At 33.2% G+C, this 25,695-nt stretch overlaps 2 protein-coding genes across 8 annotated transcripts; one reads left to right on the top strand and one right to left on the bottom strand.

Moving 5' to 3' along the window:
• Positions 1-2,508: 2,508 nt before the first annotated feature.
• On the bottom strand, positions 2,509-14,097 carry LOC101246632 (uncharacterized). 7 transcript variants are annotated; one of them, XR_011221086.1, is made up of 17 exons: positions 13,416-14,097; positions 11,811-12,928; positions 11,528-11,706; positions 10,837-11,030; positions 10,525-10,593; positions 9,864-9,936; positions 9,217-9,373; positions 8,843-9,134; positions 8,596-8,710; positions 8,281-8,444; positions 8,000-8,074; positions 7,702-7,882; positions 7,461-7,560; positions 6,956-7,020; positions 6,543-6,595; positions 6,413-6,440; positions 2,509-2,670 (listed from the first exon to the last, which is right to left on the bottom strand). XR_011221086.1 is itself a non-coding variant. In XM_069297797.1 (13 exons), exons 1-13 carry the CDS (start codon positions 13,806-13,808, stop codon positions 7,457-7,459), a joined length of 3,114 nt encoding a protein of 1,037 aa, XP_069153898.1. In that variant the 5' UTR covers positions 13,809-14,097; the 3' UTR covers positions 7,213-7,456. The 7 variants fall into 7 exon arrangements, 2 of the variants coding, with proteins under 2 accessions (XP_069153898.1, XP_004239418.1); XR_011221087.1 differs by having other exon boundaries at positions 6,543-6,607; positions 6,957-7,020; XR_011221085.1 differs by lacking the exon at positions 2,509-2,670 and having other exon boundaries at positions 5,574-6,440; positions 6,543-6,607; positions 6,957-7,020.
• A 3,840-nt stretch (positions 14,098-17,937) lies between these two features.
• Positions 17,938-25,389, top strand: LOC101257857 (dihydrolipoyllysine-residue acetyltransferase component 4 of pyruvate dehydrogenase complex, chloroplastic). The gene is made up of 6 exons (XM_004238892.5): positions 17,938-19,076; positions 19,624-19,815; positions 19,935-20,022; positions 20,108-20,178; positions 20,271-20,354; positions 23,834-25,389. The coding sequence occupies exons 1-6, from the start codon at positions 18,237-18,239 to the stop codon at positions 23,936-23,938; spliced, it is 1,380 nt and encodes a 459-aa protein (XP_004238940.1). The 5' UTR covers positions 17,938-18,236; the 3' UTR covers positions 23,939-25,389.
• The last annotated feature ends 306 nt before the right edge of the window (positions 25,390-25,695 follow it).

Raw genomic sequence — 25,695 nt, 5'->3', positions numbered from 1 at the left:
TTTGAAAAATTTGAAAAGAATTTTTCGATGAGTATGAATCAAAATAGAGAGAGGGCAAGTAATAAAGTTATTTGAAAATGAAATTTTATTTATACTAAAGTCTCCAAGTCGTATCAAATTGCTACAAAAGCTACAAAAATTAGTCCTTATTAGAGGTTGTGTTAGGTAAGCTGATTATTCAAAACTTGTTGACAACTGCTGATTAGCTACTAATTATAAATGCTATAATCACTTTGTTTCTAGAACCTTTCAAAATTAAAACTACCTTGGACGTCATTAGGAAATTATCGAGACTAATATTCTGTTTGATCAAACTTATTTTTATTCTCCAAAGTGCTATTTAATTTTTTTTTAGAAAAAAAAAAATTTTGATCGAGATTGTGAAAAAACAAGTATTTATTGAATGTAATTGTTTTTCAAAGCTTAGAAAAGTAGGTTTTTTTTTTCTTTTCGAAAAGCATTTTCTTGAAAAATACATTTAGAAGCACGGTTAAAAAGTTTGATCAACCGTGAATTACCGTTTAAAAATATTTTAAGATTTATAAATTAAACATATTTTTTCTTTTTACCAAAAAATATTTTTCGAAGTTAATTTTAAAGGAGCTTAACTAGAAACTATTCGACCCCAAACAATATAAAATTCTGAAACAATTTCTACCATACAGAAGAAGAGAAAAAGACAAATTATTATTAAAATTGTAGAAGGATTTAATCATCCTTCATCTCAGGTTCAATAAAAAAATTATCCACATCACCATAAGTTTATTACATAATCATAACTAAAATCGTTTAAATCGTAATATTTATACAAATTGTTTGGCTATAATATTTACATATTATAATTATTATTGCTTAATACAATATAATCATAATTACATCATTATTATTAAAAAACGATGGTAAAATTCTTTATTATTTATAGTTGATTTTCAGTAAAAGCTTTATTTGTCAATTTGTCACACGACACTACGTGCATGCGTTACATGTGTGCATGCGTCGTAATCGTTTGAATCATTTCTTACTTTTTATTTTTATCCTTTAATTACACACTATTACTTTTTCTTTTTTATAACAATAAACATGACATAATAAGATTATAATATCAAAAAATATTTCTAGTGTGTTAGAAATATTTAAAAATCACAAATTTTACAACTCTATCCCCGTATATAATCTCTAACAGAAGCAAATTGGATATCCATTTCGGATTTGTATGAAATAAAATGAATTATTATTATTATTATTATTATTATTATTATTGAACAGTCAATGAAGACTGAAAAGATAGTCAAGTTGAAATTAGAAATTTAAACCTCTCAACGTCAATAATAACAATTTACCTAGCGGGAACATCACAACCATTTATATATATTTGACAATGAAAAATAAATTGACTAGTAATCTATTTTATTATTAGATTTATTTTTATCTAATTTCTGTGTGTACGGTTCAATAGTTTTGGTTTTTTAATAGTATTTAACTATACAGTAATAGACTGATAGTATATTAAAAAAGATTGACACTATCACATTACTTAAAAAAAGGACTCTGTTCGTACTAATAGTGGTAGCACTTTTGTGAGTATATGAACTTGCTTTCGATGTTTATGCCAACTCAATGAATATATATATATTATATTAATCAGTACACATCTTCACCCTTTTTTTTTTCTTTTTTTTTTGTGATTTTAAGTATAAATATTAGGTGATAAATTTGGAACTTTCATGGTACTTTCAGACTTCAGTAATCAAAAGAAAGTGTTAATTTACTTTTGGTTTAGCAAAATTCTAGTGAATGATAATTTCCTTTACGTTATTGCATTTATAGATTTTTGACTTTTTTTTTTCCTTCTTTCATAATCTTTAGCTTTCAATCGTTATTAACCCAAAATTATGTTACAACAATGAAACTTCCATAAGCTCATTTTTTTCTACGTCTTTGATTTTTGATGCAACAAAAGTATACGCGTGGAATCTGATTGAGTTTTGTCATATTAATTGGTATCCTTTTTAGTTAAAAAATTAACATTATATGATTTGTCAACAAATTGGGGACCTCATCTAGTTTATGATTATGAGACAAAATTTCTCTCAAGAGTTGCAATATTTTGGTCCACTGAGATAAAAAAGAAGACCCACACAACTTGCTTCATGAGAAGTGTGGATACTACTCATAACTCGTTTTGAGTCTATCAATTAAGTTGGCTAAACCGCAGAAACTTGAACAAATGAAATATGCATTTCATCAGGTTAAAGTAAAATTCAATTGCTTTGTATGCATACTAGTTAATATGATTAAATACTCCTCTAGTCACATCTATATTTATTAACGACATAAACATTAATATGTATGTATACATTGTATTATATACCTACAATATTTCCTTTTTTATTTGAAATTTTGATCGTTAACGTTGGCAATATGTTTACGAGAAGCAAACATACCATAAGCCTCATTATTCACTTTTTTGCTTTTGATAGACTTTCATCAAATGCTGAAACTTGAAGCTAAGAGAAAACGTAAATTTATTTCATAGAATAAGTGTGAAACATTAACAACCGCTCTGCCCAAACATAAATCTTTCGAGCTGAACCACACACATCGTTAGGATGAAGAAGAATCAAAGCAGACATAAGTCGCGATTCTGAAGATGTTAGTAGGCTTTCTTACCTGAGAATCACACTATCCAGGTTACAAAATCTGGCAACTGTGATGCACTAAAATATCAAAAGGGATAAGCAGAACATCCAGGTGAAGGCGGGAAATTCTTCAGCATTAGTGCAGCACGTAATAGGAGCACTGGTTTAACTAACCATTACATACATACATAGTGATAACATTCCCAAACTCCAAAAGAAGTCGCAACAAGCTAAATCATGAAGCAATATATCGATTACTACAATCTAAATAGAAACCACAGTTACGAAAGGAATCAAGGCATGATATGATCATTTAACAATCTCTGACAATGTCGAGCTCCAAAACAACACTCATCCCTAACATTCAAGCTATAACCTCAAATATAAACACAGGTTGGTGCAGTAAATGCAGCTGAGAATATTTGAAGGCATAAGTGATTAGAGAAAAACCTAACAGACAATCTGCAATGGCAGAAAAAGCTTCTATTCGAACATACATTTTCATAAATTTACTTCACAATACACAAGTGATGGTGTGTAAAGCAAATTTGGTGCTGCATTTTTTTGACAGCATAGCAACATGGCATGTTTTTCTGCTACTCCGGATAATTAGAGTCCAACTCATATAATAGAGAAAAAGATTGAGATCTGCCCTTATGGTTAGAAGTTCAAAATTTCGAGCAAAAACTAAATGGCGACTGTCGAGGATATAGATGACCCCAAACTTTTAACAGAGGGCAAAGTTAAACCTTTCACATAGTTCAAGGGAAAATTGAGCTCTTTACACTTCTTACTTATCCAGACTAGTGATGGGTAATGTCACTTGTTATACACTAAGAAGTGATTTGTAATGTCAAACCGAATCAACATATGCAGGATTCAATGTATTCTGAATATTTTTAAATTTATAATAGCTAATTAGAATGACAAAAAGAATTCAACCAAAAACAAACAACTCAAATGACAGCTGCTATTCTAACTAAAGACATAATAAAATGTAAAAGGTACACACACAGAGATTGAGAACCCATAGACGGAATGCTAAACACTCTAAGACATCAGAAATAGAGAACTAAGTCAGATAGAAGTATGTGAGTGCTTCACCAAAGATAAATAACAAGAGAACCAAACAACAAACAATGGGGTGAGTTAACTCAAACATAGGCGGTGGTGAAGTGAGTTAAAGAAACAGGAATGGACTATGGGTAAACATATCTTACATTCACAAGTACAGAAACAAGAGTAAAGATGCACTTCAACTTTAGCAAGTCAATTCACTAAAATCTACGTATGACTTCTCGAGAAAGAGAAGGGAGTCGAAGCAGGCCAGTACAGCACAAATGCAGGACAAACGTGAGACGGTAAGAGTGAGGCGACAGTGCATCAGTAAAAGAGACTTGGAGCCCTAGCATAAACTAAGCTGAGCCTAAGCTTGGCATCAGAGCTCTGGGCTTCAGCCTTGGGAGGGTTGATTGGGCTAGAAAACTTTTTAAACTGAGGAGTACTGTATAGAGAACCCCAAAACCTCTTTCACTTTGATCTTCCAGTTAACTGAAGAACCTTTTTTTTTTTTTGAGAAACTGAAGAACCTTAGTGAGAAGCTGATACTATCAAAAAACATAAACCGTGAACCAACCAAAAACAGAAAAATCAATATTTTCATTTCAGTTAATTTTCTTGATTTAATGCCCACCCCTTTGGTTAAAACCGAAAAAACTAACAGAACTAATTTTTTTTGTTTCATAGTTTTTCAGTCCGTTTAGGTCTAAAACTTTCAAGGTTTGTTACGGTTGAGTTCTTGAAAAGTAAGCCGATTAAACTAAATAACTTATACATGCATATGCTATTTCTCACTTGTTTTGCCTCTCATCTTGGATGTCACATTACTTTTGCAAAATGCAGCAAGATTGGCAGTAGTTCAATTGCAATTTACATGCCTAACTACTTGACTTCTTATGAGCTTTCATATGTTTTTAGTGATGCTTTAATTTGCAACTCTACCTCATTAAAAATATGATTTTTGTTTTACAAAGGAAAATAGCTCCTTTAGGTGCTAGTCTGAATTTAGATATTCCATATTTCTACCTTCATCAAAAAAAGAAATTCCCTATTACTACATTCTACTTGAGAAAATTTTAAGGAAATTACTATTCAGTAAAGCATCTCATAAAAGTCAAGCACCTATCCCCTCTAAATATTATTCGAAATCTGAATTTCCTGGAAAGTACCATAATCCTAAAACAATTACATCAAACTTGAGTGCAGAATTCAATAGGGTGAGAAAGAAAGATAACTAGTCAAATGGTAGACAGGCATTGAGGGATTTAAAGACTCGCGAAATGGTAAGTGTGTGAGACGACAATGCGTCAGCAAAAGAGACTCGGAACCCTAGCATAAACTAAGCTAGGAGCCTAGGCTTGGCATCAGCCTTGGGAGGGTAATTGGGTTGGAGAACTTTTTTAACTAAAGACTAATGTATAGAGAACCCCAAAACCTCTTACACTTAGATTTTCCAGTTAACTGAAGAACCATATTTATAAACTGATAATGTTAGAAACATTAACCATGAACCGACCAAAAACCACAAAATCAAAATTTTCGTTTCAGATAATTTTCTTGATTTAATGCCCACTCCTTTAGTTAAAACCGAAAAAACTGTCCGAACCAAATTTTTTTGGTTCACAGTTCTTCAGTCGGTTTCGGTCTTAAAAGTTTCAAGGTTCGTTTACAGTTGAGTACTCAATTTTTTGAAAAATAAGTCTATTAAACCAAATAAACAATCTTATACATGTATATGCTATTTCTCACTTTACTTTTGCAAAATGCAGCAAGATTGGCTGTAGTTTAATTACATGCTTCTATTAGACACCTTACGAGCTTTCATATGTTTTTAGTGATGCTTTAATTTGCAACACTACCTCATTAAAAATATGGTTTTTGTTTTACATTCGAAAATAGTGTTCCTTCACAGTGCTCATCTAAATTAAGAAATTCCATATTCCTACCTTCATCAAAAAGAAATTCCCCATTTCTACATTCTTACTTGAGAAGAATTTTTATGAGGAAATGATTATTCAGTTAAGTATCCATAATAGCCATGCACCTGTCCTCTCTAAACATTATCTGAAGTCTGAATTTCCTGAGAAGTACCATAATCCTAAAACAACAAACTCGAGTGCAAAATCAGTTAACAGGAGAAAGAAAGATTACTAGTCAAATGGTAGTCAGGCTTTGAGGGGTTTAAAGACTCGTGCCTATACATCACACCTCAAATCCTTCGAGAAGGACAAACCTTATGTTTAAAAAACGTAGAGTCACGAGTTGAGCTTGTCATAACTAACAAAGTTTAATGGCCAAAAGATGGATAGACAGAGTCAGAGAGGCTTGGCAGAGGAGCAATAAGTTGGTGCTTAAGAAGGTGGAGGAAGAAAAATATGAGAGGCTTGTCAAATGTTCCTTGAACATGCAGTTGGAGAAAAATTCAATGCATCTTGGAGGAGGGATCTAGAAAGTCAAATTCCAATGCAAGCTAAACAGATTTTTTTTTCATTAGTGTTCAGGAAAAGGGACAATTGAAATTTGAGATAGATTTGATCCACAATGGCCAAGTTTATCAGCAAATCCAGTTAAGAACTTGAATTATATTCCATGTAGGTCAATTTCATGGAAGACAAGCAAACTTTGAACGTAATACATTGATAGAAGAATATCAGGTTTTCAAAAGATAACCCACCTTTTACACCAGAGACGTAATGAAATTCAAGGATACTTACTAGAACTGCAGATGCATGGAACCACACCCTAGCAAGACAAAAAGCCATATCAATACCACACTTCTCAAAGGGATGTAGACAATATTATTCTTAATGAACAAACAGCAAGAAAAGAAAATTGACAACTCACTGAAACAATTCTCACTTCAAGGCTGCATCTGATCATTCTCCAGTCATACATTGCTCCAGGATGACCATACCATGGATCAGATGCAATGCAACTTATTAGAAAGTGTTCCTCGGAAAAAAATTTAAGAAATAGAAGAAATAACACAGACTCCAAATTATTTCCAAATAATATAGAACCTTTAGCTCTTGATAGTTTTACTATTCTAACCTAAGGAGGCTCATTGACAAGCCACCCTCAGGTCTGCAATTTTTCAGGCAAGACCAAATTAAAGTTCAGAAATCATAACTAGTCAACAAAAATTAAAAATTGGCACGAACAAGAAAGCACAAATTATCACTGATGTCTGAGGAATCAAGTAGATTCACAACATTTAAAGGGAGTCACAGTAATTCCTAACAAACAAACCAAGGTACCTTCTCCAGGGTGCCTTTTAAGCATCTAAATCACTGAATCTTGCATCAAAGCCCTGGTAGATATCCTGAAGGAAAAAGTAAATTAGACTTTCCAGGACCCGAGGATTCTGAACAGTATGTAAAACAAAAGAGAGATGATACACAATTAAGAAATAGGCCTGAAAACTATATACTTCCACACAAATAAACAATTAATTCAGAGATTTGAAGACAAGAAGAGTCAAGAAAACTAAAAGTACAGAAAGGGAGAAAAAAAATAAAAAGACAGATCCCAATCTACATTCAGAGTGAACAGATAATTCGTTGTGTTTATTTACAGAGACATATGAATAACCATGCTTCTGTCAATATCTATTTTGGCACAAGTTATTCTCCACTCTCAAGACTTGAATCCAAAGTACCACTTGAGACATGATCACTATTTTAAAATTGTATGAAGCTCTTTATAATATCACCATCAAGAATTAGTACAGAAGGGAAAAACGCCTTTGGCAAGTTATCTTACGATAGAACAGAAAACATTGCACTGAAAGAATTGCCAAGATATAGATCTCCCAAAATCAGCAATCTTCTCTGCAACTTCAACCATGCCAATCTCCGAAGCACTTAACCCATGATAGTAGATAAAGACATATAAAGCCCAATGATTAGAGAACTGAAAATAAACTAAGATCATATGATCATAATACACTAGTATCTAGTGCAACATGTCCCTAGTCATAAAATCATTGTTGTCATTCACTTGCCCGTGATGAATGGGTGGCTCAATGCCTGGGAAACAGTCATTCTCTTTTCTGGATCTAACACAAAAATTCTCTCCATAAGATCTTTGAAGTGAGCCAACATCTTTGGGTCTTCACCTGGAGAGCCAGAAATTATTGAACTGATATCTTTTGGCTTAATATTAACAATCAGCTTCCTTATAGCCTGCAAAAGTATACAAGTGCAACCAAAATTTAATATACAGCAAGGTTATCATTAATGACTATCAATGGTTTGATTATCTGGGAATGACAAGACAGCCTAAAGTCTACAAGAAATGACCTTCTTTGTAACAGGATCCTCTTCGATGGCAAGAAAATTGAGATCTTGGTCAAAATGTTGTTCTGTAAATGCACCCTGAAATAAAAGAACGGAAAGAATTATTGTTTCGATACTGACTATATCATGTCAATTATTAAGAAAGATGCAAAACCTATAAAAGCATCACCACCTACTGCAATCACCTAGAATTGTCCGCAGCAACTAATCAACCAGGTTAATAGCTTCAAATCATAAAATTCCTAATTGGCGTATGGTAATATAGAGAATATCTAAAGACGAACCTTTCTAAGCATCTTTTTTGGAAATGGACCTTTCAATTCCATATGAAGACGAAGCATGTCATTATTAGTTGGACCTGGAAATAATACTTTCCCAGCATAGAGCTCAAACAAACAGCAACCCACTGACCATATATCCATCGGGTGATCATACGACAATCCAAGAACTGCAACATCACATAATACAGAAACTTAAATCAAACAAAAGCATACAATTCACAAAATTACTTAGATCAATGTCAGAGCACTGAATAATAGAAAAAAGAGAAAGGGAAGTCCCAAAAATATAAAAAGCAAATATTGAAGAATTGATCTTACTGATCTCTGGGGCACGGTAAAAACGGCTCACGAGGTATGGAGTAATTTCATTTTTTCCAGCAAACATAGCATTACCAAAGTCACAAAGCTTCAGCACATTTTTTGCTTCATTTACCTAAACAATTAAATACGGAAAGTTAACATATACATACAATTTAAGGGAAGCAAAGTAAAACTCTCAGCAGATGTCTAGTCGGAGAATTAGCTAGCCCACGGAAAGAAGAAGATACACAGACAGTTGACTTACCAACATGTTGTCGGGTTTAATATCACAATGAAGCACACCACAATTTTTTAAATGCTTCAAAGCAATGAAAAGTTGCTTTGCGTACGTCCTCACAGCAGTGAGTTTGAGTCCAATGTTACGTCCAAACTTCTTCAAAACCTCCCGGAGATTCATATGAAGAGACTCAAAAACCAAACAGAGATGATTCCGGTACTTGAAGCTAGAAATAAAACGAACACAGTGGCGCTTGTCTTCAGGATCTGCACCAACTAGTTTTTTCAGTATGACCAACTCTTCCATACCAGCTTTATACCTAAAAAGGATGAAAACAACATAATTAGGCCACCAGAGCTATCAAGGACAGCACAAAATGGGGAAACTAAGAAACAACTCACATTGTTTCATTATTGCGTATCATTTTAATTGCTACTTCCTCAGGGTCACCAGGTCTAGCCTTGAGATCTTTAGCGCGGACAACAGTAGAAAAGACTCCTTTACCATGAGCAGCAACGATCTCGTAACGGCCATCAAGAATTTCTCCGAACCGATAACCTGCAAACCAACAAGTAGACATCAACTAAGACAGCGATTTTCAGCCATCAAAGCAAAAATTAATCAACATAACAATCTTCTCTGAAATTATTCCTGCCAATCTTAAATCAAGATTTTTTTATAACCAAGATATCCCCGAGGTCAGAGACGCAAGGTTCTAAACTTGATAGATAATGGGGAAAAAAATATCAACTAGCAAAAAAAATAATCTCAACTTGAAATATAAAAGAGGACAAGACATTTTTCCCTTATGTATAGTGTTTTTGAACCTGAATAAATATTGCACTATTATAGTTATTAAACAGAAGCAAACAGAAAATGAGTCATATGTTACTCAAAATTTATCAAGCATTTTGGATAAAATTAACAAAGGCTATCATGAGCAAAAAATGAAGGAATATGGTGTCAAGTATAAGATGTAGTAGCACTAGCATATAGGTAAAAGCTAAAATACGAAAGATCCTGGTAACAAGTGAGATGAAATACTTACTATAATACCCTTCGGGATCATCCCAGTTATCATGAAGGCCACTGCGCTCAACTGCCACACCATCTCCTTTGCCCTGACAGACAACAAATAAAAACCAACGAAAAATGAAATTCAGGTGCTTATTACATAAACAAGGAAAGGACTTCCTATAAGCATGGTAACATGTTTCCCACAGTTTTGGTACAAGCACAAAGCAAGAAAACCATCCTCTTTTTCTCTCTTGTTAGAGCGGAGTTTTCATTTATTATCGTTCGGGCAACAAGGAGCAAGGAAATATAAGGACGCATACAATCCAGGGTTCTAACAGTACATTATATTCCTAGACATCAGACTTTAAACGGAAATTAAATGGTATTACAAAATCTCCAACAGCTAAAGAAACAGACATAATGTAGTGAGGTATTTTGTAGTCATGGTTTCCAAAATGGTTCAACCGTTTGTCATTTTTGGTTCAGCAGGAAAGAAAGGTTTGCTCACAATTAGTTGAATTAAAGATAAATAAACAATGAAATGGCCAACATAACAAGTGCTACATTGGATTACCTAACAGTATGCATGCTTTTACTGCCCAATCTCTTCAACATTAAAAGTCAACACAAGCTAAATCCAAGAATTAGCAAACAAAAAAATCTCTAACGATGTTTCTAAGATAGCAACTGACCATCTTCCTGATGCCAGCAGGCGATTCTCCAAATATATCGTCACAAAACATGTCAGCCGACCTCTCACTCTGCAAAGAGTAGTAAACAGAAGTAAATCATCAGATAAAGCCAGCATTTAAGAAAAAGAACTATTTGAGCAAAAGGCAGACATAGAAGGCAAATTACTGCATCAACTAATTCTAGAACAAACATTAAGGACAAGAACTAAAGATGTCCCAGTGAATAGTGTTGAAAGATAAAAAAGCAGAATAAATACCACCAGTCAACCAGAAAAGAAAACCCCATTTAAATCTCAATGGCATGTGACACACCTTTGGAGTACCCTGTCCCAGTCCACCAGCTCCAGAAGCCAGCACATCACCAATCTGACCACCCTGCAGAGGTGATTTCCCAACAGAAAATGTTGGCTCGACATCTGCACCATTGCTCTTAGCATCAATAGACTCTTGCACAACATTCTGTCTGATTGCCGGTTTTTTTGAAGACTGATCCATGTGAATCTCAACTAGTGCAAATAAATGAGAAAGATAGTTAGACCCCAGAAACTCAACCCAGACATGCAAAGGATTGATAGAGAATATCTTTAGCACAGAACTCTAGAATCATATACAGTGCAATGCAAGACTTCATAAAACCTGAGTGACAACAGACTCCAACTAACATCAGAAGATCTATAAGACTATAACATACACATTTAAGAGAGCAAATCCAAAATTCAACTCATTAAGCAGGCATAACTTTGGCACTTAAACTGCGATGCGGAATGGGTGATTGATTGGCCAAAATACAACATTCACAGCATATATTCATGAATATACAGATGATAAACCTGAAGGTGCTTTACCACCGTCGAGTTTAACAACAATAAAATGAAAAACAGAAAAAGACCGACCAAAGACTTGTAAATCATGTAAACGTATAGAATAGGCCAAGTTTTGAATATTAAATACGGCAAAACAGAATCAAATAATATATCAAGAAATCTCAAGTCAAAGAAATTACCAACGTCCCCAGATTGAGTAACTTGTTCCTTCGGTGAGTTCTTAATCTTATATTTTTCAAGAATAGCTTGCCTTCGCCTTCTGCTCTCCTCCTTAATTCTATCAAGTTCATCTTCTTCATCTTGTTCAGCAAGCTGGAAAACAACTTTTTCCTGATAATCCTCCTGTTCAACTTCATCTCTGCAATACACAAAAAATGAGAAAAACAAGAACCACATATTAAGTAAAACACCTCTGCTGAAGAGGTTCTGATATCAAAAGTCGCTAGCTAGAATTAACAATACCTTCTCGATCTCTCACTCTCTGTCTCTACAGCATGTTGCTTTGTGGTCTCAGTTTTTAAGTGATTACTTGTCCTTCCTCTCTCAATGTCAGTCTCGTAATGTCTATTACGTCTATTATAAGCAACACTGTCATCCTGATGCCTGCTGTACCTATCACTATTTCTATCCCTATCTGCCTCCCTACTACGTCCACTGCTTTCCCTATCCCTATTCCTCCTTTCTCTCTCTTCCCTCTCCCTCTCCCTCTCTCTCCCTCTCCCCCTCTCATGTTCTCTTTCTCTATCCCTTTCCCTATCTCGAGCTTTCTCTCTTTCCCTCTCTCTGTCCCTCTCCCTTACTCTTTCCCTCTCCTTATCGCTCTCCCTTCGCCTCTCCTTATCGCTCTCCCTTCGCTTTTCTCTAGCCAACTCACGCTCCCTGTCTTTATCTCTTACTCTATCCCTGTCATTCTCCAGACTACTCTCCCGAAATCTATCAACACTCTCCCTGTTATAATACCTGTCTCTAGAGGATCTGCTGTTACCAGAATTATGCTCCTTTTCCCTGTCCCTTGAAGAATCTCGGCTTCCATGTCGATAGTCCCGGTTGTATACAATTTTTTCATCATCAAAGTTACCTTTATATCTGCTTTCCTTTTCATATGTGTCATCTATCTCACGAGACTTAGGTACAAGGAAAGACTCCTCCAGAACACTTTTTGATCGTGATCTTCCTCTGGAGCGATCTGGTGACTTGGATGACTTTGTAACATGTCTCTCTTCAGGGTGCTCATAATGTGAAGATGATACCCTAACAGATCTATGCCTCTTTCCAACATTTTCAGGAGTCGAGGATCTTATTATTCGATCCTGTACCTCATTCTCATCCTCGTCATAGCTCTTTTGTTTTGTAATTTCTTCAGCAGTGATACTATCTTCTTTCTGTGGTTCAGAGTCCAATTTATGAAACTTATCTATGTAACTACCATTGGCACAATGCTTGTCACTAGACTTCCTTTCTCTAGACCTATCAGCCTTTCTACTTTTGCTTTGCTCATCATGCCGTCCAGAAACAGTGTAATCTCTGTCAACTTTTTCCACATTGTCTGCAGGCCCTTGTTCTTGAGCTTCATGCAATTCCTAGACAAGAAATATGAACTGAATTAAATGATAAAGTACAATTTTCCAATATTTTAGCAGACAGAAAAGATTCAAATTTTAACAGCCACGAGAAAGTTTCTTACTAATAAAAAGAAAGCCCTCAATCATCAGGACTTCAAAGCTCTGTATGGAATACATAATTCTCATGTCTGTTTTATGCAACATACTTATTAATCAAACAGTTGAAACAACATCAATTTAACATATCTTGGACACAAAAAATAGTAAAAATCTAAACAAAGGTCCCTTTTTTGGTTGCTTACAGTTGAAATGTTGTATTTGAAAACATAAGTTTTTCCCTACTTACCAAAAAGATCACTTTTCTTTTTTCAAAACTAAACTAAATTGTATTGTATTGTTAATCTTCAAAGAACCATGAGCGCAACCAAACAGGCCCTGGAAGAATAAATAAGTAAATAACACGATATTTATACAGCAATTAAAATCGAAAGAAATCTGAACAGACCATGTTCAAATCATCTTCATTCCCCAATTTTTCTGTCACGGTAGTCTCATCAGCATCACCAACAGCAGCAGTATCCACAACATCATCCTCAATGATTTCTCCTTCCTCCATATCATAATCAATCCCTAAAGTAGAAACACCAACAACAGTACCAATCTTCATCTCTTCTCCAGGTTTACCACCATTCTCAATCTCACTTTTTGATTTAACCATTTCCTTCTCGGATTTCGAATCGGATTTCTCAAGATGCTTCTTGCTATGATGGCGATGGTGGCGATGGTGGCGATGATGGTGGCGGTGCTTACGGCGTTTCAATGGTTCTCCGGTATCCTCATCGGAAGGAGAAGATCGATGGTGTTTGCGACGGGAAGGTTCATTGGAATCGCTGGCCATTGGAAAAGTTAGGGTTAGGTTTTGTCGGAAAATTATTCGGGGCTAAGGAAGATCCGATTGAGATGATGATGAGTTATAGAGAGAGAAAAGCGAAGGTGCTATTTGGAAATAAGAGAATAATACTAATTGGGTACTGAGGTTTATAAAGTTACACATTGGCCCCTTAAGGTTTTGTGATTTGTTTGAAATTAGAGGGAAAGGGACCGAAAGTGGACTTTCTCATTGCTAGCAAAGGATAAAGTTGAGCATGATTTAGTTTGATCATAAAATACAATAATTGAGTTTTTGTATCAGAAATAAGGACGATGAGATGAATACATGGATATATTAGAAGCAATAAGATTATGAATAAGGTTATTCAAGAGAAAGTGATATTGTGCAAATGATGTGTGTTGATGCCCCAATAAGGAGGTGCGAGAGATCGCTTATAGAGGGTACGCGGAATAATAAAAGTAAGCTGAAAAAAGTATTGTGAAGAGGTGATCATATATGATATGGTGCAACTTCGTATTATTAAGGACATGACCCTAAATAGGAAGAATTGAAAGTTGTTTATTTGGTTAGAATGTTATTAGGGATGGAGACTGGAGTGTTCTCTTGTCGGGCTTGGGTTTAGGCTTGTTTTGTATTTGTCATAGTACTGGACGTACTTTTATAGTTCTTGTCTTGTATTGTTTATTTTGTTTCAATTATCGCATTATTTTATTGTTGTTATTTTTTCTTTTGGGTAGACTTTACACTGAGGGATAGACCTACGTGGGTGTCGGGACCCTAACCCCCTAGGCAACAAATTACATTATATATATATAGGGTAAAACTATGTATATATTGATATACTACTTTTGAGTCATCTAAATGAAAGAGAAGAGATAAGACAACAATTTGACTTTTGTTAAATGCACATTTATATTTTTACTAGTGAACTTATACGCGCTTCGCGCGATTATAAGAAATGATAAGTTATGAGTAATTTTATTAAGTATTATATAAATAAAGATGTGTTTGTAATATAATTGTTAGACCTTGATTTTTTATAGCAAAGAATAATATATAAATTTAATGCATAATTAATCTTTTGAGTTTTGCTGATATCCACTCCATAGGTTGATCATAATTTAATAATTTGCATCTTATTTTTTGAGTCAAGCTAAAATATTCAAATAATAAACATAAAGAATATAAAAACAACAAAAAAATAAATAAATCAATGCGATGATTTCTGCATAATCTAACAATATCTCTTAGAAACATAACAACAAAAAAAATTAAAGTGATGATTTCTATAAAATTTTGACTATCTTTATTTATAGACTATAATATCTAATATCAATATGATTATTAATTACTTTAGAAATTAGAAAAATAAAAAGTTGCTAATGTAATGAAAATAAATATCATTAAAACTTATATTAAAGAAATGACTTTTTAGTTTCTTAACATTTTATTGAATACTCTCTCCATCCGGAATTATTTGTCATATTGCGCTTATCGAAAGTCAATTTTATTAATTTTCAAAGGTAAATTAAATTACATTAATTTGATACGTTAAATAGAGAAATTAGATATTCTAAAACTACATGAAAAGTACTAATTACATTTTTTTGCATATTAATATGATGAAAAAATACATCTTAAAATGTTAGTCAAAGTTTTTATAGTTTGACTCTTAAAATAGAAACCATGACAAACAATTTCAGGCGGAGAGAGTATGATAATTAAAGAATTGAGTTGTAAATGAAGGGAAAAAAAAGAAAATCAAAAAACAAAAAATCAATTATTAATTAATAATCAGTTATACTTTTCCAAAAATAAGAAATTCAGAAGCTACAGTTTTGCTTACATATAAAAAAAAAAATAAAAATATATATATATATATATATATATATATGTATGTATTTACTTTCACAAAAAAAAAAATAGACTCCTGCTACTCAAAAAAAGATGGAAGTTTAAAAATTAAAAAAGAATAAGTTATAAATAAATTTCTGACAAATTACAAAAAAAAAAAAATCTTTAAAAATGAGTGTGATAGAGATTTATCAGAATTTAAGAAGTGTTTTATTTTTTAATAAATGAAAGAAAATTAGGAGAATGAAAGAAAAATTTTAGAAAAATTAACTAATAGTATTTTATTAATGATAAAAAAAATAAGATATTTTAATTTTTTTCAACATTTTACAACAAATTAAATGAAATTAATTGAGAAAAAATGGGCAGAACATATTCATGGTAATAAAAGGAGACATAAATAAAACATATATATTTAATAGAAATAGAAGGTACAATGTTAAATTATGGAAATAAGAATCAGAGTTAAATACATTTCTTTTTAGAAAATTATAAAAATAGAAGGCAGAAAAAAGAATTTAAATAAAAATAATAAATTGTAGTAACAATAAAGAAAAATGAAAATTAATAAATTGTTATAATGATGAGAAATTTGATTTTTTTTTAAAGATTTCATAGATTAGAGAAAATAAAAAATTAAAATATGTAACAAAATAAATGACTGCAAATTAAACTTAAATTTTAGTTATATTACATGAAATATTTTCTTTTTTTTTAAAAAAAAACACAAATGTTCTATCAAGATTTATTAATCAATAAAAATTAAAAAATAGTATATCTATCAATTCCAAAAGTGGAATCGATTCTCAATAATCAAAAAGGAAAATAAATTATAGCACTAGCTAGATTAAAAAAGAAAAGTAAATAAACAAATGCAAAAGAATGGCAAAAGCTTCAGAGGTTTTCAAACTCCATATTTAGTTGTCTTCTTCGATCAGCAGCGCATAAATCCATGGCTATCTCGACACCATCATATTCGTCCGACTTTCATCTTTTACAAACAATCTCATGTCCAACATGTAGCAATCTAATGGTATGGTTTATATAGTATTCAAATGTTAATGTTAAAAAACATTTCAAATTCTCTAATTAAGTGTAAAGAATAAATTTTCTTAAATTTTACAATTAAGAAAAATGTTTTTAAGGTAAGAATTTGATAACTGAAGCTTTTATGTATGATTTAATGTGGGAATGATTAAATACTATGCTTTAATATTTACAAAAATATTAAATAATATTTTATATTTTAAAATGAAAAAATACTTTACACCAAAAATCTCCAATAAATAAATAAAAAAATCCAGCCCTTAGAGGCATGCCACATCAGCAATTCTTGATTCACATTTATATATATATAGAGATTTTTCTGAACCCTGAGTGCTATGTTTTTTTTTTTATTTGTTTGTTTTTAATGCACTTGAGCCGATTGCCTTTCACAAACAATCTTCACACCTATACGCAAGTAATGGTGGATCTACCACTGTTTGCATTACTTATCTTATTAACAGATATGTTTTCTTTATTGTTTTCTTCTTGTTTTGTTTGAATTTGATGTATGAGAGTTCAGAAACAACTTTTATATCTCCACATAAATAGTGATAATATTTGTGTATATTTTATTCATTTCATGATAAAATTTCACTGAATATATTATTGTTAGTATGTTTTGTACTTAATATATAACACATGCACGATATTTATTATTTTTATACTAATATCATTAGTTAACGCGAGATATACATGTAAAATTCATACACTAAATTAAAAAATATAGTATCAAAACCTGTCATAGTATTTTTCTTAATTATGTCAACTTAAAAAAAAACATTTCAACATGTATAACCACCATTTAACCAAAAACAATATTTTTTGGAAAAATTATCTAAAAATACAATTTATTTTGCTATTTTTAAAAAAAATTTCAACCATTTATAAAAATTCTTATTCTACGCGATGTATCAGTCGGATACATCATATACATCACTTTATCTGATGTATCGAATACCTCATTTTACATGATGTATTGGTCGATTACATCAGTTTAAGTGATTAATCAAAGAGATACATCAGTTTGCAATTTATCAGGACACACGCAATGTATTGTGAGGTCACTTTACATAATGTATCACGCGATGTATTAATTGGACAGATCAATATACATGACTTATCGAGATGTTGAATGATGTATACAAAACTGAGACATGATATGTCAGAATATATTTGAATTTAAATGTGACGTATTGAAACGTTTGAGATGTATCTGAATTGGTTGAATTTAAATGTGACGTATTGAAACGTTTGAGATGTATCTGAATTGGATCAAATAAGAATTCTTTTTGTAACTTTGAGTTTTTCTTTTTTAAAAATACAAAATAAAACAATCTATTTGGGAACATTATTCCCAACGAACTTTAGCCTACGCCCCCAAATATACAGCAACCAAATCGGCGGAAAACTCAAAGCTACACTTAGAACTAATACTTCCTCGTCTTCTCCGCCATTTTCTTCTTCATTTTCTCCATATAAATCTTAACTCAATTTACCATTTTCACAAAAAAAATTCCCCAAATTTTAGCTTCAATGGCGTCACTTCAATCCTCTGCAATATCCTTCTCATCTTCCCTCGGCCGTTTCTCATCCACACGCACAATGCTTCCTCAGAAACCCAGAAAATACAAACTCCCGGTTGTTGAATCGAAGATTCGAGAGATTTTCATGCCGGCATTGAGCTCAACGATGACTGAAGGAAAGATCGTATCTTGGGTTAAATCGGAAGGTGATGTTTTGTCTAAAGGTGAATCTGTCGTTGTTGTGGAGTCGGATAAAGCTGATATGGATGTTGAGACGTTTTACGATGGGATTTTAGCTGTTATTGTTGTTAACGAAGGTGAAACTGCACTTGTTGGTGCTCCTATTGGGTTATTAGCTGAAACAGAAGATGAAATTGCTGAAGCTAAAGCGAAAGCGAAAGGACAATCTGGGGGTTCTTCTTCTGGATCGGAGAGTACTCCTGAACCTCAATCTCCGGTTGTGGTTTCTTCTGATGAGCCGAAGAAAATTGTTGCAACCCCAAATGCGAAGAAATTGGCGAAGCAGCATAAAATTGATATCAATAAGGTGAAGGGGACCGGCCCATTTGGACGGATTACATCGGAGGATGTTGAGAAAGCTGCTGGAATTACTCCGGCACCGTCCAAGAGTATTAGCCCACCTCCTCCTCCTCCTGCTGCTGCTCCGGCAGCGGGTGCGCCAGCTAAAGCTGCTCCGGTTAGTTTACCAGAGATTCCTGGGTCAACAGTTGTTCCGTTCACAACAATGCAAGTTGCAGTGTCCAAGAATATGGTGGAGAGTCTCTCTGTTCCAACATTTCGTGTTGGGTATCCAGTTATTACTGATGCCCTTGATGCTTTATACCTAAAGGTGAGTGATTTAAATTTGAGACTTTAGTTGCAAACTTAGTACTCCCTTCGTTTCAATTTATTTGTCTGGCTTTGACGTGATGCTTCGTTTCAATTTATTTGTCTGGCTTTGATGTGATGCAGAGTTTAAGAAAGTAAAGTCTACTTTTTTAGTCATGGTGGTCTTAAACTATAGGCGTGTAGAATGTAGCAAAATATCTTTAATCTCGTGGTGATAAACATGTCAGCTGAAAAGTTACGTAGTTACGTATTAAAGAGTTGTTAAAAGAGAGAAGAGACAGTCCTTTTAAAACGGATTAAAAAGGAAAGTTAGACAAAAAAATTAAGAGGAGTATAAGTTATACTTCAATTTAATAGGGTGTTCACAAGAATTTTCACTCACTTGGCCTAAGTGTTGTGATGGAAGAGTTGCAGAATAACTGTGTTCTGAAATGAGGTGGTCACATGACTTAACACAGACTATTATGTGATGCATAGTAAAAATGTGCAATTGGTTTTAGATTCTGGAGTTTAAACATGGACTACCTTGTGATTGAATTGATAAACAGGTCAAGAAGAAGGGTGTTACAATGACCGCATTGTTGGCCAAAGCTGCGGCAATGGCACTAGCTCAACATCCAGTTGTGAATTCTTCTTGTAAAGATGGAAAGAGCTTTACGTACAACAGCAGTATTAATATTGCTGTTGCGGTGGCCATTAACGGTGGGTTGATAACACCGGTGCTTCAGGATGCTGACAAGGTAGTATCACTGAATCAAGTCTCTCTTGTTTTGGTTGGTTAAAATTGTTGTTGATTTTGCCAAAGATGTTAAGTCATAGACTCATAGGTGATTCTTATTTTTATCTTATGTTGGTGCAGTTGGATCTGTATCTGTTGTCTCAAAAGTGGAAGGAACTGGTAGAGAAGGCTAGGGCTAAGCAACTACAACCACATGAGTACAATTCAGGTTATTTTGTTTCCATTGAATTTATAACTGGATTTCTAGGGTATCTCAGGGGAGTCTACTGAGGCGTTGTGATTTCCAAATTCAGGGACTTTCACTTTGTCCAACTTGGGCATGTTTGGTGTGGACCGATTTGATGCTATTCTTCCTCCTGGCCAGGTGAGGGGTTGGATGTAGCTGATTTTTTTTTCCGATACATTTCATTGTGTTGTTAGGAAGTAACATCAACTTAAAAACTGAATAATGTTCAGGGGGCTATAATGGCTGTTGGAGCATCAAAGCCAACTCCTGTAGCTGATGCTGATGGGTTCTTCAGCGTCAAAAATAAGATGCTGGTATGTCTTGCATTCTCTACCCATTTGAAAGTTGTTTTAAGTGCTAGGTTTGACTGAAGATAACTTTAGAAGTGAAATTTATTGACACATATCATTGCTCACTCTAATTAGATAATGTTGCCCAACTAATTTGTCTATACTCTAGCGACTCAAAATTCTTAGCTCTCGATGAATTTTTATGTGAACTATGGTCAGTTCCTAATTTCCCTTGAATTCTAGAAGTTGAAAACAAAGAAAATAAACAAAATATGATTGTATACCATTTATTTATTTTTAAGGGCATGTTTTTATAGATTTTCAAAGCTTCCATCTCCCTTTCAAGTGCCTGTGGCAAAAACCCACCTTTCTAGACACCATATAATTAGTTTGACTGATAATTCGGTAGCTTTTGTTGGATTCTTAAATGGCTGCGTCATCTTTGTTATATTACTATACTTAGACTTGCTGTAAAGGGGTTTAAAACTACCTAAGTCCTGAGTTTTATAATACAAATGTTACTTATTAATTATTTTTTTTAAAAAAAAACCTTATGTGATGAAGTCAATTGTTTTATCTTGTTTCCATAAGATTTTCTTCTCATTTATCTTCGATAATTCTTGATGTACTGATGATCTTTACCTCATATAGCTAAAATTAAAAAAAAAATTGTAGATGTTACGGATATCAAGAGATTCTTGTATGTTTCCTATATTTTCCCTATGTTGAGTAGATGGGTTCCTGCATTCCTACCCTTCATGCTTCTCAGGGTGTCTTTTTACTTCTAATTTTATTAGCATGGTAGATGCGTCATGCATACAGTCTGGTAGGCCCTAGAGAGTGATAAGCAAGTTGAAGTCGAGGAATAGTTTTCAGAATGAGATTAACCTATGTAAGTTATGGATCTTGGAAGGGATGTACCACAGGCGTCTATTGTACACAGCCCTACCCTGCATTTCTGCAAGAGGGTGTTTCCACAGCTCGAACCCGTGACTTCCTGGTCACATGGAACCAACTTTACCAGTTACGCCTAGGCTTCACTTCCGAAGTGTTCCAGACTTTTATCGGCTGGACCTTCGTGCATATGGACCTAATATATTTTGTCTGTGAAGATCAGTTGGGAGATTTTCTGCCAACTGGGATGTGGGATCATGTTCATTAGCAAGATAGCCATAGCTTTCCTATCCATTATTGCATGCTCTATAGCACATGGTGCTAAGCAGACCTAATGTGCAAAAAAAATTTCCTTCTATCGTCTTCAGTGTTTGCAGTTTTTAGTTTTGTTGGAGATATTTGAGCTTTCACAATGACTTTTGGCTGAACTGCTAGTTAATATGCTTCTTAAATGTCTGGGATTGTGGGATTGGAACACTATTCTGTAAAGAGCAATGGACTGGTATTTTCTTGCACTTCTAGTTTGATAAGTGGGTCTGGTGATTCTTTTATCCGAAGTAGTCCATAATCTTCAATCATATCTGAACAATTTATGACAATTGCGGACGTAATTGGATCTTGTCAAGTTAACTCAAGCACTACAACAAACGTCAGTCACATCTCTCATCAATTTTGGTTATATATGGATCAAAGAACCATGAATACAGTCTAGAGAAAAAACTTCAATCTCATTTGGTCCATCTACATCCTACAACCAATTTGGGGTGGGTGCACGCATCTCAAAATGTAGACACTTGCAAGGGTTGTAAATCATCAGAAGGGTTGCCAACAGTCGGTGTTAATTGTGGTGAAGTTGGCTTCATTTTCCCCTTGATAAGTGGTATATGGGATTGGTAGATAAAGAACTTAGCTTTAATTTTTCCGCTAATTCTTGGTTGTTCCAGTAATAAGCACTTGGTTATTGCAGCTCGAAATTACTGAAATACGTCAGTCCTTACATGCTGAGTTCTATGGGTAATTCTGAGACTTTCTGATTTGATATATGGTCTCCAATTTTGCGTCAGCCAACCTACATAAAAGGCTGATGAGATTTTTCTTATGGAAAGTTACCATCTCACACTAAAGGCTCTAGATAGTAGATAGTGCCTCGCTTCATGTGCTGGCCTTCTATTGGCTGGTTATAGTTGACTTGGTTCTAGATAGGGTCGGGGTTTGTTAATTTTGAAGCCTTAAGGCTATAATCATGAATATCCAGCTAGTCTCACGAGATCTTTTTGAGAATTAGTGTGGCTTCGATGGATTACGGTGGATTTCAGTTCTAGTTAATAGCATTTCGGATTTTATAAACCTAGGAAGCCGTGGTTTATGATGATAGTGGTACTTATTGAATCTATCTCACATTTAAGTTTCCCTCGTATGAAGGTAGACGAAGAGATAAAGTTTGTTCTCTTTACTCATCGTCCCAACTATGTAACAAGAATCCAATGGCAAGTAACATGTGGACAGGATTTCTTTCGTCTCTAGTGTTGTTTAAAGTCTAAAGGAGATGTAGCAACTATGATGCCTCAACTCCAAACTAGTTGGGATCCTTAAATGAATTTTCTATATTCATTCCACTCCATTTAGTTTTAAAGAGGACTGACTCGTTATAAATTGACTAGTTTTACACTGGTCATCAACCTATTGCAGTCCTTATCCTTTATCTGGGTTTGGGAGTATTCTTGGCATGTATTTGTGGGTTTTTATTCTTGGGTTGACATTAGTTATCTTTGGAGTTAAGATTGGTTTGCTTTATGACTGCTATAAAAGGAATTAGTTTTGATTTTTTGAAATGTGAATTTGGATTTGGTTTTGAGAATTTTTTGTGTTCTGAAACATATCAACTCAAACACAAACATTTTAGATGCTACCATACTGGAGAAAACATAATTAAAACCGTCTAAACATTTTTTTTTAATTCTTTACTAAATGTACTTTCGACTGTCTGAGAAAAACAGTACAAGAGAAATAAATTGCCAGAAGCAAGGCAACAGACGTCTCAATTTGTTTCCAGCCTTCACCAAAACCGACTACAGTTGGTTCCCAAAAATCAGGTTTCCGAAAATCAATGTGCCTGGTTTTAAACACAATAGAACTGGGTGGGTGGTTCCTTTAATCCTTGGTCTTGCTGGCTTTTTCATCTCACAGTTTCATCTAAACATAATGCTAACCTTGCTGATTTACCTATATGCATGCATCATCAAGTGCATTATTAACTGATTACCTTTTGACCTTTCCTTTTCACGATTTTCTCACCTTCCGAAAACCCACTATCATTTCCCTTAACGTGAAAGTCTGCTACCTATCGAAAATTTTTTCTGTATATTTCCCTTCTTTGTCTTCCTTCTTGGGCTTAAAGAACAGTAACTGTTGGTAGAAGTAAGACCGGATAGCTACTGAGAATGCTTCTTTAATCATAATCATGTGAAATATGTAGTTTTTTTCTTTGCTTACGGTTGAAACCTTGCTTTTGATGTCTTAACTGAAGCCTCATGTGAACTTGTATGATAAAGTGATGTTCGCATCATCATAAGAATAAATTCACACTTCACATTTTAAATCTTTTACAGGTAAACGTCACAGCAGATCACCGAGTTGTGTATGGCGCGGACTTAGCAGCCTTCCTTCAAACTTTTTCCAAGATTATTGAGAATCCAGATAGCTTGACAATGTAGATGGAGAGCTAAGATTAGCTGGTACGCATTGCAACTGATATATGTGTTGCACTAAAAAATTTCCAGTAGTTCAAAGTGAGCCTCGCAGTGCAATTTTTGAAATTTTATCGCCTTTTTCGTTTTGCTGATTCATTTTCTTCTCTTATAAGAAGCTGTATTTTTCTGGATTGCAAGAATGTGACTGGTTTCTCAGAGATGAAGATTTAAATTATTTTAGTTGCATACCAAATTTGCCTTGAAAAAAGTCTGTTGATTTACTCAAAAGTTGTTTTTTATTAGACTGTGCAATTATAATCTCAGGGCCGTTTGGTTACTGGTTAGAGTTATGCAGGGTTTAGTTATATATGTATTAGTCGTGCAAGATTTAAGTATGAAGCTATTAATTATAGGGTTTAGTTATGTAGGTATTATTTAGTTACGTAGAAATTACGTTACATGACTAACTAACTATTGAATATTGAGTTTAATATAAATTAATATATATATTGTTTACAAATAAAATAAGTAAATAACATAAATTCTCCCTTAAAAAAGATATTTTATTTATACTTAACTAGGAATTCTGTATTTTTTCTCTTTATATTTTTAATGTTTAAAGCTTATAAAAATAAAATACTATTAATATATTTCAAGTACATTATATTATCCTATTTTATATAATGTAAATTGCTATTTTAGTATTCCAAATTTATAAATATTATATAAATTGACATTCCAAATAAAAATTAATACATGATACTTAAATACGTGAATGTATTTAATAATATATATTGCAAATATATAATTAGCATATGCGCTATCAAAGTTATACATTTCTATTCATAATATTGATAAATATTTTTTTTGATTTTTAAATGAAAATAAATGAAAAGTTGTTTGTATACCAAAAAAAATAGTAGGGAGAATAGAATACTCATGTAAAGTTTTCAATAAAAAAGATTTAAAAATAAATTAATAGGGATAAATGTGTAATTTATCTTTCTAATATAAATATAATTAATACTCACATAATTTATTCCACCTTCTATCCTGCATAACTTATACATAGATCCTTCATAAGTTATGTATGTATTAATTATGTGGATTACAAAAAATGCAATCAAACAGAATAAAACTAATACAATGTATTATACATGAATAACATGTGCTCTTATATCATAATTAAACGATCCCTTAAGAAATAATTATCCTTCTGAATTGCATAGAATGTTTACTCGTATATTTCACAATATTATTAGATTGTTATCTAACGCTTATAATAACTTACCTACATGTTTTGAAGGCCTGTCTATTCGTTTATTTCATGCCTATTAAGGAAACAATGTATATAAGGTTCTTTATTTAATTCATAGTAAGCAAAATAAGTGAATAGTTCAAAGTTGAACAGAATCATTATGACTTGTCTCGAAATCTAAAAGATATTTATTTTGGGACAATTACTTTTTGATAAAGCTAGATTTATTATTTTGAGAAGGTGGAGTACTTGTTTGTGATAGCCACCAATATTTTATTAATTTAATTTGATTAGGCCATCTACCTATTCTTTAAGGTTCACATTTTTATAACATTAATTACATGTCCACTTTCGAAAAAAAAAAATCAAAAGTAGTTGCTTGAAATGTGTAAAGCAGTGATGGGATTGGTTCACGCTCCATTAGTTTCTTCTTTACCTACATTTTATTGATTCCGGAGCTAAAAGGGTAAAAAAGATTTACAAAAATTTTAAAATGGTATATGAGTTTTTTAATCAAAACAAA

Source organism: Solanum lycopersicum, chromosome 5, assembly GCF_036512215.1.
Source record: "Solanum lycopersicum chromosome 5, SLM_r2.1".
In the NCBI taxonomy this organism is placed as follows: domain Eukaryota; kingdom Viridiplantae; phylum Streptophyta; class Magnoliopsida; order Solanales; family Solanaceae; genus Solanum; species Solanum lycopersicum.
Note: the sequence above shows the minus strand (reverse complement) of the source record. Positions and strands in the feature narration are given on the sequence as shown.